This window comes from Elgaria multicarinata, chromosome 3 (genome assembly GCF_023053635.1).
Source record: "Elgaria multicarinata webbii isolate HBS135686 ecotype San Diego chromosome 3, rElgMul1.1.pri, whole genome shotgun sequence".
In the NCBI taxonomy this organism is placed as follows: Eukaryota; Metazoa; Chordata; class Lepidosauria; order Squamata; family Anguidae; genus Elgaria; species Elgaria multicarinata.
In genome coordinates, this window is record NC_086173.1 from 87,234,024 (window position 1) to 87,249,649 (window position 15,626).

At 37.6% G+C, this 15,626-nt stretch overlaps 1 protein-coding gene across 4 annotated transcripts in view; it reads left to right on the top strand.

Moving 5' to 3' along the window:
* The window catches only part of CNOT6 (CCR4-NOT transcription complex subunit 6), a 40,714-nt gene extending 26,730 nt beyond the window's left edge, over nucleotides 1-13,984 (top strand). For all 4 annotated transcript variants that reach the window (XM_063120821.1, XM_063120824.1, XM_063120822.1 and 1 more), the window contains 9 exons: nucleotides 463-548; nucleotides 1,038-1,142; nucleotides 1,226-1,294; nucleotides 2,825-2,982; nucleotides 4,116-4,270; nucleotides 5,913-6,067; nucleotides 7,604-7,834; nucleotides 8,627-8,829; nucleotides 9,924-13,984. In XM_063120821.1, coding sequence (XP_062976891.1) covers nucleotides 463-548; nucleotides 1,038-1,142; nucleotides 1,226-1,294; nucleotides 2,825-2,982; nucleotides 4,116-4,270; nucleotides 5,913-6,067; nucleotides 7,604-7,834; nucleotides 8,627-8,829; nucleotides 9,924-10,136 — 1,375 coding nt within the window. In that variant the 3' untranslated portion in view covers nucleotides 10,137-13,984. The remainder of the gene's footprint in view (nucleotides 1-462; nucleotides 549-1,037; nucleotides 1,143-1,225; nucleotides 1,295-2,824; nucleotides 2,983-4,115; nucleotides 4,271-5,912; nucleotides 6,068-7,603; nucleotides 7,835-8,626; nucleotides 8,830-9,923) is intronic.
* The last annotated feature ends 1,642 nt before the right edge of the window (nucleotides 13,985-15,626 follow it).

Sequence of the window (15,626 nt, forward strand, 5' to 3'; positions counted from 1 at the left end):
CTGTTACTACATTTCAAAAGAAATTTCCATGATGTTTTCTGATAAAACTTCTTTCAATGTACCTGTAAACCATGAAACTTGAGTAATGAACCAAAAAAGTGGTAAAGAGACCCAGCAGCTTCCTTATATTTTAATGTAAGGTGATTAGCTACTGTTTAAATATTTAGTGTCTTAACTCCTTATGGCATTCGGTAGTAATCCTGACTATAGAAATCGTTCCTCTGTAGTTTTTTCTTCATTAATAATTTAACAAGATTATGTTGAGAAGACTTGCTAGCCCGTTTGTTTCAATTCATCATGTTTATTTTTTTAATTCTACAAGTTTGCTAATCCTTACTATTCAGTCTTCCATTGTTTTTAAAGTGCTTTTAGTACGGTTTCTCTTTTATACTTAAACAATTAGTTAGTTTAAAATAACTATGTATATTTTACTACTTTTGTCTTCATTTGACTTGCTAATAGGGAACTCCATTTAAATAACAACCTGTTACGAGTTCTACCATTTGAGCTGGGAAAACTGTTTCAGTTACAGACATTGGGTTTGAAAGGTATGAACTTTATTTATTGTTTCTTGCCCTTTGTCTGCATTTTTCATTTGCTTTAATTCCACAGTACTATCATTTTCAAGCTGATTTTTAATAAATAAAACTACTACCTGGAATTGACATACTAAGAACTAAACACTTTAAAATTGGGTTCTTCACCAATATCTCCAGACTGCATTCCTTTTTAAAGAACATTTCCCCCCTCCTTATAAGATGTTGAGGTAGCTCTGCTATTTTTCATGTCTCTATAAGCCCCAAGCCTTTATTATATTATTGACTCTCATTTCTCCCTTCCGCCGCCTCCATCCCAAACAAATCTAATTTGGTGATGGTTTTATGAAGTGAAAGCCTCAGGTTTTCAATAATAATTTTACTTCTAGTGTTCTGAACTGAGCTTCCCATAGCTTCCCATACTAGCTTTAAAAACAAAAACACCTAAATCCATGTTGCTTCTGAGATCTCATGTTTTCCATCCTCCCAACATTTTTACAGGAAACCCACTTACACAGGATATTCTGAATCTCTATCAGGAACCAGACGGAACAAGAAGGCTACTGAATTACTTGCTTGATAACCTGGCAGGTACTGCAAAAAGAAGTAAGTAGTGACTTTCTAGCACATGTGATTTCTGCCCTTTAGAATAAATACCATCTCATATTTATTTTTGTTTTCTTTAATAGTTTCAACAGAACAGCCGCCTCCTAGATCTTGGATTATGTTGCAAGAACCAGATCGAACGAGACCAACAGGTAGCACTCCAGTAATCTGTGCTTTCTGCTCTCAGACTAGTGAACCTTCCAGTTTCTTTGCCTGAGCAATTTCTTTTAAATTCCGTTTCTTATTGCAACTAGTGTAGAAATTCTAGAGGTAAAAGTGTGTATATGTTTAGAAATTGAAAAATGATGATGCCTAAACATTTTTTTATGTTTTAAAACATTTTTAAATAATGAATTGCTTTATAGATGCTGTCAAAACTTGTTTGAAAAATCTATTTACATGGCAGAAAATATTTTTCTCAGAAGTAAGTCCTGCTGATTTCAGTGGGTCTTACTTCCAGGTATGAATCAAACAGTCAGTTGATTTAGGCTTGAAATTCAGTAAGAGTCCCTAAATAATCTAAAGGTTATCCTTGCTTTGGAAACATTCTTTAAGTTCTTAATATAAGTTGGCTTTAGTTTGGCTGATGACCTTGTAGAGGGAAGTTCTGGACCTCATTCCAAAGAAGAGTGTACCAGCAATTTACCTTTCATGCTATGCCATCTTGTCATAAGAACATAAGAAGAGCCATGCTGGATCAGACCAAAGGTCCATCTAGTCCAGCACTCTGTTCACACAGTGGCCAACTAGCCATCAGCCAGGGACCAACAAGCAGGACATGGTGCAACAGCACCCTCCCACCCATGTTCCCCAGCAAGTGGTGCACACAGGCTTACTGCCTCAAATACTGGAGATAGCACATAACTATCAGTGCTAGTAGCCATTGATAGCCTTTGCTATCAATGACAAACAATAGAAGTTCAAACCTAGTATTTATTTATTTTAAAGCATTTATACCCGACTCTTCTAGTGTAAAACAACTACTCAGGAAGCTTAAAACATTTAATAAGAACATTTAAAAATGGCAATTTCATAAAAACAACAACAGTAAAGGTCAATCAACTCAGGAAACAGGGTCAGCTATTAAAACAAAAATGTAAAAATCTTGACTTAAGTTCACATGTCACAACAAACCACCATGGGTTAATTAACCCATGGGGCGGCTGTGGTGTGTGCCAGCCAACATTTTGTATATGCAAACCTAGGCCAGTGGTTGTGTGGCTTGTTGTGACATGCTGACTTGGGTGGCAGGGGTTGTGTGAAGGTTAAACATCCCTCACACAACCCATGGTCTGTTCTAGGGTTATGCAAGGGTTGTTTAACCTTCACATAACTCCGTCTCCCAGGTTCGCTCAATATTACAAGGTACAGCAACCGCCAACCAGGGTTTGGATATTCAAAATGGCAGCTGGCACACATCAAGTGCTCCGAGGGTAAATTAACTCATGGTGGCTGATTCTAATATGCGAATTGGCCCATTATCTGTCAGCTAAAGTTGGGTTTCTATTTTCTGTAAAGAAACATAAATATTCTGTTCTTCAGGATCAGCTTCTCAATGATACATTGGAGTCTAAATAGACCAAGCTAAAAACTGATCAATTTACTGAGAGGAGAAGTAATGTTGTCATATTTTGTTTAAATTATACCACTTCTATGTGTGAATAAAATTCTTTATTCTGCAGCTCTGTTTTCTGTGATGTGTTACAATGTCCTCTGTGATAAATATGCTACTCGGCAGCTATATGGCTACTGCCCGTCATGGGCGTTAAACTGGGAATACAGGAAAAAGGCTATTATGCAGGAAATCTTAAGCTGCAATACTGACATCATAAGTCTTCAGGTGAGAAATTATTTTGTCCCTTTTTGTTTATATATTCATCATTTTTTAAAAGTTTAATTTCTGATAGTGTATAAGTAATTGTTCACTATGTAGCACTTATAGTGTGCTCTTCAGGTTTTCCAGTATATCAGCTTCTGCTCTAAGTCAGCTGAGTAGAGAAATAGTAAAGGATGACTACAAAATTCAAATGTTTGTTGTCTTTCACTCCCACCCCCCGTAGTGAGAGGCACATGAGAATCATTTCCTGATTTATCGTTCTTGTGTAGGGATTCATTTGCTCTCCCATCTGTTAAAAGGATGGGCTCTGTAGCTGCAGATGATGTGCCAAACTAGCAGATGCAGTAAAAAGATTGCAGAGCTTCTCTGCTGGGGATTACACAGGCCTTGAAGCAGAAAACAGGAATTAGGGTCAACCCTGCTGGCTAATGCACACTTCACCAAGCCAGAGAAAAATTATTATGTTTATTATATTAAATGTTATAGCCTGTCCCATCTCAAGAACTTAAGGTGGGCCTCAATAGATTATAATGATAAAAAAATACAATTTAAATTGCATTTAAAGTGGATGAAAGCTCGTCCCAGGTTCCCTGCCCTTCCGTGCATTGTCATTTTCTCCCTTCCATCCTTGCTTAAAATATGCAGTTCCTTGCATTCTCACTTGATTGTTTTTCTTGCTGGTGTGGATACCATGCAATCTGGTTTGAGAACTTACACATGGAAGCAAGGTGTGTTGGAGAAGGAATTCTGCTGCTTCATTGTCTCTGCTCCCGGAGATTGTCTCCATTCAGTTTTCAGGGATCCCTCCCTGCCCCCCTCAGCCAAGGTTATGGGGGAGGGAGGAGCTGCCAGGACAGAATGGGGTGGGTAAGTCTCCTTCCGCCAGCCCCGTTATGCACATCTTTGTCTGGATCTAACCTACTATATATTATTCCTAACCCTGTGTCTCTTCTTATTATCGCATTCCGGCCCTTCTCTGTTGCTGTCTTTTCTCCTTGTGGACATTATTATCAGTACCTTGCCTTATAACATTATTTTGGAAGAGCTTGGTCTTGATTAGAGATTTAATTTCATTTTCTTTCAAAGTTGCATTGTATATCGGTACTTAAGTAATTGTATGCTGTTTTGCATTTTAGGAGGTTGAAACTGAGCAGTACTACAATTTCTTCTTAGCAGAACTGAAAGAACGTGGGTACAATGGATTCTTTAGTCCGAAATCTAGAGCTAGGACAATGTCTGAACAAGAAAGAAAGCATGTTGATGGTTGTGCAATATTTTTCAAGACAGAAAAGTAAGCAAAAAGTCGTGACTACAGTGAATTAAGACACATAGCAACATCGGTTCCCCCGCCCCCAATAAAATTCTGAGGCATTCCTATAGTTTTGTCTTCAGTCACCTTGTATTTTCTTGTTGCAAAAAGGATTATGTCAGTGATTTGGAAATCTAGTAATACCTGGCCACAGATGTCTGACCTGGCCACAGTGACACATGCCTTAATTACATCCTGTTTGGATTACTGTAATGCGCTCTATGTGGGGCTGCCTTTGAAGAGTGTTTGGAAACTTCAGCTGATTCAAAGAGCTGCAGCCAGATTGTTGACCGGGGCTGGTTACAGGGAGCATACAACTCCCCTTTTAAAACAGCTCCACTGGCTTCCAGTCTGGATCCAGGCACAATTCAAAGTGCTGGTTATGACCTATAAAGCCCTCTATGGCTCGGTTCCAGGTTATCTTGTAGACTGTATTCTACCTTATGAGCCTGCCCATCCTCTGAGATCTTCAGGTGAGGCCCTTCTCTCAGTCCCACAACCATCACAGGCATGCCTGGTGGAAGCGCTGGAAGCCTTTGCGGTGGCTGCTCCGGGGCACTGGAACTCCCTTCCCAGGGAAGCTAGACTGGCTCCGTCCCTGGTGTGCTTCCGGAGGCAGGCTAAAACTTTTTTGTTTCAGCAGGCCTTTGCGGAGTAGGCTGGACTATGCGTTATGCATATATTGGATTTTTTTAAAAAAATATATTTTAAATGTTTTAATATTGTAGCATGTTTAATTATTTTTAAATTTTTGTATATCTCTATCTGTTTTAACTGTACATGTTTTAATTTGTCAAGCCTCCTTAAGTCCCAGTATTGGGAAAAAGGTGGGATGGAATAATAATAATAATAATAATAATAATAATAATAATAATAATAATAATAATAATAGCAGCACCACCATATAAATAATCCAGCATTGACTAAAACCAAATAATTTTAATTTAAATTATTGAAATATGCAGGTGGTTGTCAAGTAAATAATTATAGGAAGTTTACTGTATTTGCAAAGTGATGCATTGTATATTCAGTGCTGGCAGTGTGCCAGCACAAATCATGTTGCACTAGTGGAAATGGTCACTAATGCAAAGGGAAGCTAGTTCTTAATAGCGCAGCTCCAGAAACTAGCTCAAATTAGTGCTTCCGGAATGGAACAACTCAGTGGACCTCCCTTCTGAAACCTCTGCTGTCTTGTCCTGCTCCAGAAGCACTGGTTTGGGCTACTTTCTGGTTATGCTATCAAGAGCTTGCTGTCAAACTTGAGATGTTTTGCAGCAGTTTTAAGTTCAGCATGTTTCTGAAAATCGGGACAATTTCCGCAATGAAAAAATTCTGTAGATTGAGGGTAAATACAGACAGCCATTTATCAAGTAGTATCTTATCTCCATACCCTCATGGTAAATCTTCCTTGCCTGATCAGAAATCCAGCTTAAGTAGCAGCTGTGTATGCATTGTGGTAAGCTAATCCTTGTATCTACAGTAAAAAAAGTACAAATACATTATTTCTGCATTTCTAAAATGCTAATAGATTTTGTGATACTGCTTTAAAATAGATTGTGTAAATCGCATTTTGATAAAATGGAAAATAAAGTGTCATATATAGTTCTGATTTGCCTTTTAAAAGGTTCACCTTGGTTCAAAAGCATACTGTTGAATTCAATCAACTGGCTATGGCAAACTCAGAAGGATCTGAAGCAATGCTGAACAGAGTAATGACAAAAGATAATATTGGGGTTGCTGTGTTGTTAGAGCTACGAAAGGAATTAATAGAAATGTCATGTAAGTAATCGATAATCCTGTTTTGGATTGAATTCTACTGCCATCTTGTATGTATGCATGTTCTCTTTGCTGGCTTGGAAAGAAGGGTTTGAGAGTAGCTGCTCATAGTACACAGGAAGTAATTAGTAAAAAGGGTTAATAGCTGTCCAGTGGTGCTTTTAAAGCTTTTTATCATCCGCGGTGAAACAAATTTATGATTGAAAATCAACCTAAAGTTTTTGTATTTGTTCCAAAGGAGATATGGCCAGCTGGAGGGGATAAACAAGCCATTCCTTGCATGTCTGAACTGTCTAGTACTCAACACCAGTTGTGAAATGAACATACCAAGGGCTTGTGCGCAGTTGCTGAAACACAAATGCCTTTCTGCCCACCACCATTGTCTCCTACTCAGATTTTTGCATACCTTTGTTAGGGTGCATGTAGAGTGGCATCCTGCTCAGAATTTCATACATCCCCGTTTTTTTAAAAAAGACAAGGTTTTTTAAAAAGGCAAGGTTAACCAGCTCAAACTAGAATGGGGAAACAGTGAAGACTCCTGAGGCGGGAGAAGGATTTATTTAGAATTCACTGTTAGTCATACCTGTACCTTCCTCTTGCCCATGATTCTCATCTGCCTGTTCCTTTGACTGCTCTAGTAGTTAAGACACAATGTATGTTCAGTTAAGACACTCCATATCTTTGTATGGATGACTTGTCTTTGGTGTTGAATGACGCAGTATCTTGTTAGTTAAGTAAACATGTCTAAAGTTCGTCAGTGCAGACAATGGTCCTATTCAGAGGTTACTTGCATGAAGGGGCAATATGCATACAAAGAGCCCTGGGGCCACACAACTTGGTCACACGGCTTCTTGTGTGTTGAGGAATCTGTTCTGCGTCCCAGTGCCTTTTCTACCCGTCGAGGGTCCCCACATGACTTAGAACCCTGATCTTTTAAGGTGGTTAATCACACTGGGAACCTCCAAGGCTAGAACAGGCTCTCCGCTGCAAATGCTGCACTAGAACACTGGGAGGCTGGCCTGAGTCACACAATGACGGTGTATCCCATTTCTACCCTTGTCACCCCCTTCATGGCTATAACACCTGCACAGGGCAAATATCTTTCCAGATTGCAGAGTTTCTATGAGTGTCCTTGGCTTTAATGCCCTATGAGGGAAAGTGCAGTGACTGACAGATACTGCAGTTAAAGTACAAGTGTGTGCGTGTGTGCACGTGTGTGTGTATGTATTCATGTTTGCTACAAAATTGTATGTTCTAGCACTAGTTTTAAAGACACAGCTCATTTGCAATCTGTCACTGTAGCTATTTGTCATCATGTCAATAATGTAATATAGCCAGCAGAGGGAGCACAAAACCCTTTTTTTTGTTTTTAAGTCATAAAATGGATGGCAGAGTTAAACAAATCTTTGCAATGTGAGGTTCAAATTAATTACCACTGGCTGACCTGATTTATCTATCTTGAAGTATTTTAAAAGGGTTTTTTTACTGATGGAACCCATGATTTCTGCCATCTGAGGTGCCTTTTACTTTCCATTTTAGCTGGCAAGCCACATCCTGGAATGGACAAACAGCTAGTCCTTGTAGCAAATGCACACATGCACTGGGACCCAGAGTATTCTGATGTGAAGCTAGTGCAGACCATGATGTTCCTTTCTGAAGTAAAGAACATAATTGACAAAGCCTCTCGGAGCCTCAAGCCTGGTACTTCGGGAGAACATGCCACGATTCCACTTGTACTGTGTGCAGATCTGAATTCTCTACCAGATTCTGGTAAGCATACTCATATTCAATTTAATTATTATAATTGTGGTTCAAGATGTTTCACCTAGCCATTTTTGGTATGCTGAATTTGCTGATACATGCTTGAAGAACTATGGTGTAAAAGCATAGAATCAGGAGTGAATACCGAATAGGTGATAAACTTCTGTTTGGAAATGTGTTAACTTTGTGGTGGCTGAGAGACCACTGTGATCCAGGAAGTCATCGTCTCATCTTGTTTTCTCAGCCTTCGCATTTCACTTGTAACATGGAGATAATAATACTGAGCTACCTTATAGGTTTGTTGTAGAGATTATTGATGTATGTGAATTATTTTGAACACTAAATAAATACATGAATGTTAAGTGGTGGTGTTCAGCTGGGTTTATTGATCTGAGGATTGCAGGCATCTAGGGTGCTTCCAGGCGGAGGGCTCCTAATGCTAACAAGTAGAACACTGTTCTGTTCCTTAATGGAATTTCTGCAGTAAGGAAAAAGATGCAAGAAGCAGTTGGAAAACACAGGAGTGTTACAAGTGGAAGATGCCATCTGGTCTCCCAGTAAAATTTCATGAATGAGGCAGGGCAATGGCATGATAAAAAGCCTTGTCTGGAAGCACCCCTAGTCTATCGTTCTGGCCTCCGCAATTTTGTCTTACCCCTATATAATTCCCTCGTGGGTATGTGTGTATTTAAAACAGAGCATGGCAGCCTCTTTGGGATACTCGTGCTATTAAGATAAATGCAATATTACTACGATGAACAACATGCTTACTGTGGTGTATTTTTATTCTTTTCACCATAGGTGTGGTTGAATATTTGAGCACTGGTGGCGTGGAAACAAACCACAAAGATTTTAAGGAACTGAGGTATAATGAAAGTCTCACCAACTTCAGTTGTAATGGGAAAAATGGAACCACCAATGGAAGGATTACTCATGGTTTCAAGTTGAAGAGTGCCTATGAGAATGGCCTAATGCCTTATACAAATTACACGTTTGATTTCAAGGTGAGAGTCTATCAGTTGAAACACATTCCCATTGTATTATTACTATTTTAAGGTTTATTTAGCATAGTGTGCAAACCCTGCCAAGAAGCCTTATGATCTGCTTGGACAGGAATGGAAGGAAAACGTAGAGCCTATAAATGTGAACATAGGGTAGTGGATTGTGAAAGCTCTTTGAAAAGAGGAAAGCAGGGTTACAATTAGAGAGCAAGCTCTCCCAGGCAGAGGAAACAACATTTTAACGCTACCAGCACCAAAAGCAGCAGCTACAGCTTGTGCTTAAAAGGGTGGTGACCGCGGAAGAGTAATCTCTGGAAGGTGGTGACATGAGAGGTGCTTGAACTCTACACAGAAACAACTGTGTATTTATTTAAAGCATTATTTATTTATAGTATTTTAAGTATATTTATTAAACGTTTCTGAGAAATCAGGAAGGTGAACTAAACATGAAGCAGCATAATGCTTTAAAACGCCTGGACAAGTAATTAAGTTTTAATTAGTGCCAGTCAAGCTTCCTAGGGTGCCACCATGGAGAAGGCCCTCTGCGTACTTTCTATGGAGTAAGCTTCCCCTTGCAAAGGGGATCATAAGACATGAAGATCATAAGACATGGGTAGGCAAAAATAGGGAGAGATGCTCCTTTAGGTATTTGGGTCCTAAGCCATTTAGGGCTTTAAAGGTAAGTGCCAGCACCTTGAATTAGACTCAGAACCGAATAGGCAACTTTTTAAGAATGAGTGTAATATAAACCCATCTGTGTATAACCAGCTAAAATTTGAAGCTATTTGAATCTTTTGACTGTCCTTCAATGTATTATTCTGACTATACAATGCATTATAGTAATCCAGTTGAAAGGTGCCGTAGCATAGACCACTGTAGGCAGCGGGAGATTTATATGTGAGCAGATATTTCTGGATGAATTGGATCCATATTGTTTCGGTGGCTAAAATTGGTCCCGAAAACACACTGGCAACTAGTGTAAACTTCAGTACAGGAGTAATGTGATGATACTGACACATATCTAAAACCAATTGAAACTGTTTCCACTGGGTTGATTTGCATACTTTTGACTCCCCCCACCCTTTTTTTTTGTTTAGGGTATTATTGACTACATCTTCTACTCTAAACCTCAGCTGAATATTCTTGGCATCCTGGGACCTTTGGATCATCATTGGCTAATAGAGAACAATATAAGTGGCTGTCCACACCCACTTATTCCTTCTGACCACTTCTCACTTTTTGCACAACTGGAGCTGGTGCTGCCTTTCCTGCCTCCGGTAAATGGAATCCATCTGCCTAGCAGGAGGTAGTCAAGTACATTTTAGAGGGCAACCTCAATCGAATTTGTAAAATTGTAAAATCTGAATATAGAGGAGTGAGGTATGGCCAACAGGGATCTTTCGTAATGATCTTAATTTTAAATCTAATTATTTGATAAAGAAATAGTAAAAGCCAGGTGCTATCAGACACACAATTCTGAGCCCAACTTGCTTTATATACTGTTAGACAGGGATTGGTGCATTTGCACCTTTCTTAGATTTGTTACAAGTAATTTGTTTGTTCTATCCAATGTAATATTTCATGCCTTGAAAACATAGGGAATTACTATAATAAATTCTCTTTTGCACAGATATCTGTAGCACTACTTTTTTGAGGCCAGTAGTAAAACATCAAAAGACCATTCTTCCATACTTCACTCCCTTCTTTTTCAGACTTGTTTGTTTGTAAAATATAGAATTTGAATTTAGCCTTTATTGATTGTATATGAACAACAGAAAACCTGATTTATGAGATTTTGTACTTTAAAAAAAAATCAGATTTGGAAAATGATTGTATTGTAAACTAAGGCTAAATTTTTATCTGTTTCATGTGTTATAAAGGCCAGCTTGTAAAAGAAGCTGCACCAGGCTTTCTCTGCTAATGATTTGCACTGTTAGGGTTTTACGCCCTTATGTACTACTTCATTTTTTAAATTGAGAACACTGCTTTTAAATTTGATAAAAACCATAGCAAATTCCTTCCAGCTAGTTAACCTACGTGCATTTCTTAATTTCTTTTAACTTAAACAACAGATCAGCTAAGCAGTAAATGATTAGGCTTTTGTGTATTGATAGCCCTTATTAAGATATACATTCTAACGTTTTTCTGTCAGAAGGGGAACTGCAGAACATTGTGTACAGCTTTTTAGTGTCTGTGTTCAGTCACCCATTCTCTAGCTCCACTGTGCCTGCTTGATTTTGTTCTCAATTAGCACTGCCTGTGCATGCAGAGAGAACCTGTGCATCCTCTTTTATTTTTTTAAAATAATGTTAACATTTTGTGAAAATTTTATGAAGATACTTTTGTATAAGCTGTGGCATCTATTTTTTTTTCCTTTGTGAAGCGTTGAATATCACTTTTTGAACATGTTCAGATTGTGGGTACACAAATGCTAAGCTTCTGATACCCATGCACTGCTTCTTTCAATGTCATTGCACAATGCTGTGTGTTTTTGTTTCTCTTCCTCCCCCCCCCCCATACTATCATGTGAATTCCTTTTCAATTTAACCATATTCCTCAGTCATTCCTCAGTCATCATTCCTCTAAGATAAAGTGTACCGTCTTCTGTTTTATGAAGCAGTGTAACTAGACATGCGTTTTCAGTACAGGTTCCCTAGACAACACTTCAGATCGATCATTAAAGTGACCAAGTCCTATTCTATAAAGTGTCAACAAAACTAAGGATGTAGTGTACCCTCCTAGTGCCATTAGTGTTTGAAAGCCAAGTGTGTGTGTGTGTGTGTGTGTGTGTGTGACACACGCCTGCGTACACACACACACACACACACACACACACGTGTGTGTGTGTGTGTGTGTATGTATATGTGTATATAGAGTCCTAAAAGGGAAATTCAGTCTAATCCTCCGCAAACAATACCTTCAGTAATCTGTTTCATAATTAGAGAGAGAACTTGGTCAGAGTGCTTTTCTTTCAACTGCAGGCAGAGAAACAAAAGCTTACTCTTGAATTGAACAATTCTGAAGATAATGATTTTTTTTTTAAAAAAAAAGTCTTAGTAATTGAAAATTTTATAAAGAGAAAATTATCAGCATTTAGAAGTGCTTAACCATTTTGTTTTAAAGAGAACAATAAATTCGCAATGAGTTCATGTTTAAAAAACGTTTTAAATTTTCTGTAGAAAAGATCTAGATCTTGAATACTTGTCTAGGACCTGGTTTTTCTTTTGTTACTTGTTTTTTTTAGTTCAAACACCAAACATGTCCAGTTTATAATCAGTACATCGGAATGCTGGTAATAATTGATGTAGTAGATTCAATGAGTAGTGTTGCTTTTCTGTTCTTGTTTTTTGGGTTTTGGGGTTATTTTGTAAAAGTGTGAATAAAAAGGTGTTTTACTCATGTTTCCTTAACAATGTGTTGGTAATGTGCATCATGACAATTTTCAGTGGCAATGGAGCCAATTTAGCTTGTCATACTCAACCTATTTTGTTTCCTGATTATCTGGGTTATTTAATAGACGTCCAGAAAGCTTTATGGAAGGGAAGCACTTATTCATTTTATATTTCTTAGAAGGAGTTAATTTTTCCTTTTAAGCTGGAGCTTGAGTGCACTTGGTAAATCCTAAAGGTTTTAGCTTTACACATGCGTTTTCATCTTTCTTTGTTCAGTCTTAAAATATATATATCGATATATGAATTTATGGCAGCACATTAAAATGTTATGAGCCCATTCATGTGCTCAAGGACTCTGTTCTTGCCTGGACATGTTGCAATCTATGGGCAGCTCAAATTACTTTTCCGTGTTTGGGGTAATAGGATTCTTGAAGTATGAGAGCTCAGAAAAATGGATGGATTTCCTTTGACATCAATGGACCTTTAGTCAGATCCTACAGTAATGAATTGAAGCTCACTCCGAGAAACATTCTGAATCTTTGCAGAATGATATAAGTTGCACCACATGTGTCTAGCAGTCTTTTTCAGAAAAGTAATACTTTTTTTTAAAGAGAAATTTCTGCATCAAACAAATTCAGACATTTCATAAATGAATGCAATAAACTATCTGTCTTCACAAAATGATAATTTTCAATAACCTTAACACTTTATTTACTTAAGGTGGCTTTGGATGTTCCCATAATATATGTTCTGTGTTATTAACATAATCACATATATTTAAAAAGGGCATAGAGTGTTGCTGGGCATAAGGCTCCCTGTCCCCATCTCCCAGTTTAAGCAAACTAGGTATTTTATCTAGCGGTGATCACATATTGAAAAATCTCATAACTACAGCCTACATATTTATGGTTGATAATTCTAATACATATGCATAAATTCAATTATGGTGGAATTAAGTGGGAAATATAAAATATTAGGGATTCTAGGGTTTTAAGATCACAGAGAAACATCTCTAGGAAATGTGTGTAATTATTTTGTCCCTTTTTATTTGTGGGTTTAAAACATTCAAGTCTGTGAAGCTAACCATTCAAGATGCAGACTTACGCCCACTGATGTAAAACGGTTAAAATTATATGAATTCTGCTGTGGCTAAAATGTATAATAGTAGATTCAGATGTCAAGTTCTCACTTCATCCATGGGGCAAAGAACTCAAAGACAAAATAATTGCACTACTATTTTCAGCAAAAATAATCACACTGCAAATTTTGCAGGTAAAATTGACAGCTTATGTAGTGAATCTGTTTTTTCCCCATCCAGCCTGACACAGTATTTTAGTATATGTTAACTCCTGCTATACTTTTTGGTTGTGTATGCTTTTTTAAAATGTAGGTATCTTGGTATGTTTAAGTAGTGTCTAAAACTTAGATTCTTAGTCTCTATTCACAGTACTTCTGTATAACGTGTAATGCACTGGACTAACTCTTGTTTACCATATGTGTAACAAAAAAAACCAGCACATCATCTGCACTAAGCTCAAAGAATGTTGCATTTGTCTATAGGCAGCTCTTCAATATGATAAATGGGAAATTGAATATGGTCTGATGGTAAACAAGGGCTTTTACTGTTCTCTTCAGTGGAACTTTCTTCTTGGTCAAATTTTAACTAGCTAGTATTATATTTATATACAGGGTTGTCTTTTTTTTCTTTACCAATGTATTTTCCTACTCATAGCTGACCAATAAATTCAATATCTGTTTCAAATCTCTTTGAAGTCTAATTTTCATATTTCAACTCTGCCTATAAACACATCCAGACAAACATAGGCACTGAATTGTTCTTACATTAAGTCTGAATTCCCTTCTCTAAAGGGAGGTCTCCTTCACCTGGGTCATAATTCTGTATTACCTACAACAACTATAAGGCTGCATATGCAAAGATGTACATGTCCAATCCTTAAAGAATTTACATCTGTGAAGAATATGACCTTGCTTCTACACTTCATTTCTATGCCTCACACTGGGAATTAAACACTTCCCTATGGTAAATTCAAATGTCAGTATGTCACTGATAAAACAGGCAGGAGCTCTGTCCTAATTAATGTGGTACAGTAAGAGAAGGCAGCTACTGGGAAAGTGACTGGTGCTTTGAGAACTTCAGGAATGAGTGTGGTGAAACATATTCCGGCATCCCAGGAGCTGTCATAATTTGGTTTGGACCACTTAAGCTTTCACAAAACTTAGGTTTCACAAAGTCGAAGGACTTGCACAGTGAAGACATGTGCTGTCAAAATGATCTGCATGGATTTTTATTTAGAAATACACTTTTAAATATTTGTGTTGGTATATTTAAAAATATGTGCTTTTAAAAATTGTAAAATAAATAGGCCATTGCTTGCTTATGGTTTCTAAAACATTTCAGTGCAGTATACTTTTAAGATTTCAACACAGGGTGAAATGTCTGCATGTTATCTCCCTTGCAAGACGGATGAGCATTAAATGGTCTCCTATAGATTAAATGCTGCCTCTTCTTCAAAGCTTTTCCTCCTTGTCACAGCCAGAACTAGTATTTACAACAATGGAAGAATCTATGCTGTCCTCCCGTGAGTGCTTAAGGTCAGGCCTTTTAAAGTTGGGTAAGTGCTGTTTGTTTCTGAAGAAAAAATCCATTTTGGTAGGATTTGTAGCTATTATACCACATGGATTCCAGCCTAAGTGTACAAATACTGTTAGTTTGTTAGGTGATTTATAGCCTGCTTTTCAATAATTATTCTTAGTTAAATGTGGCTATATAAAATTAAATAATTTCGGGCTGGGTAGTAGAAAAAAACCCAACAACAACCAACCATTTGAAGGCTGTCAAGTAGAGAATCAGACATTCCTAAATTAGTGGCTATTAAATTATGATTTATGCGGCTTCTACATTTTCTCTAACGCAAACTGCATTAAAATTCTGTAAATTTTTCATGCACATATGCATTAAAATTCTGCTAAAAATAAATTGCTAGCTGAGGGCATTTGACAAACAGTTTGGGTAAACCTGAGTACATCAATTGCAAATACTACTTATAATAGGAAAGCTTTTAGGATACAATCCAGCCAGTTAAACGCTTATTATTTTTCTCTGATTGAAATTGGTTGGCTTTTAAAGGTGAAATTTGAGTGGATGCTGTGCTTAGAATGTTTGTTGCTACTTTTGATTAGTCTTTGAGTTGATGTTTTCCCCAGAAAACCTTCTGAATGATCTTATCCTGAAGGAGCTTATCTTTCGTCACCAGGAATGCAACACACTGATTTAAAAAGTGCACAGTCTGTCATGTCTAAATCATGAACAGAAGCTTAGGCCTGAAGCCAAGTTTGGTGACAATCAACACATTGCATCCATGTGCAATTCCTGGCAGTTTCGGCGAA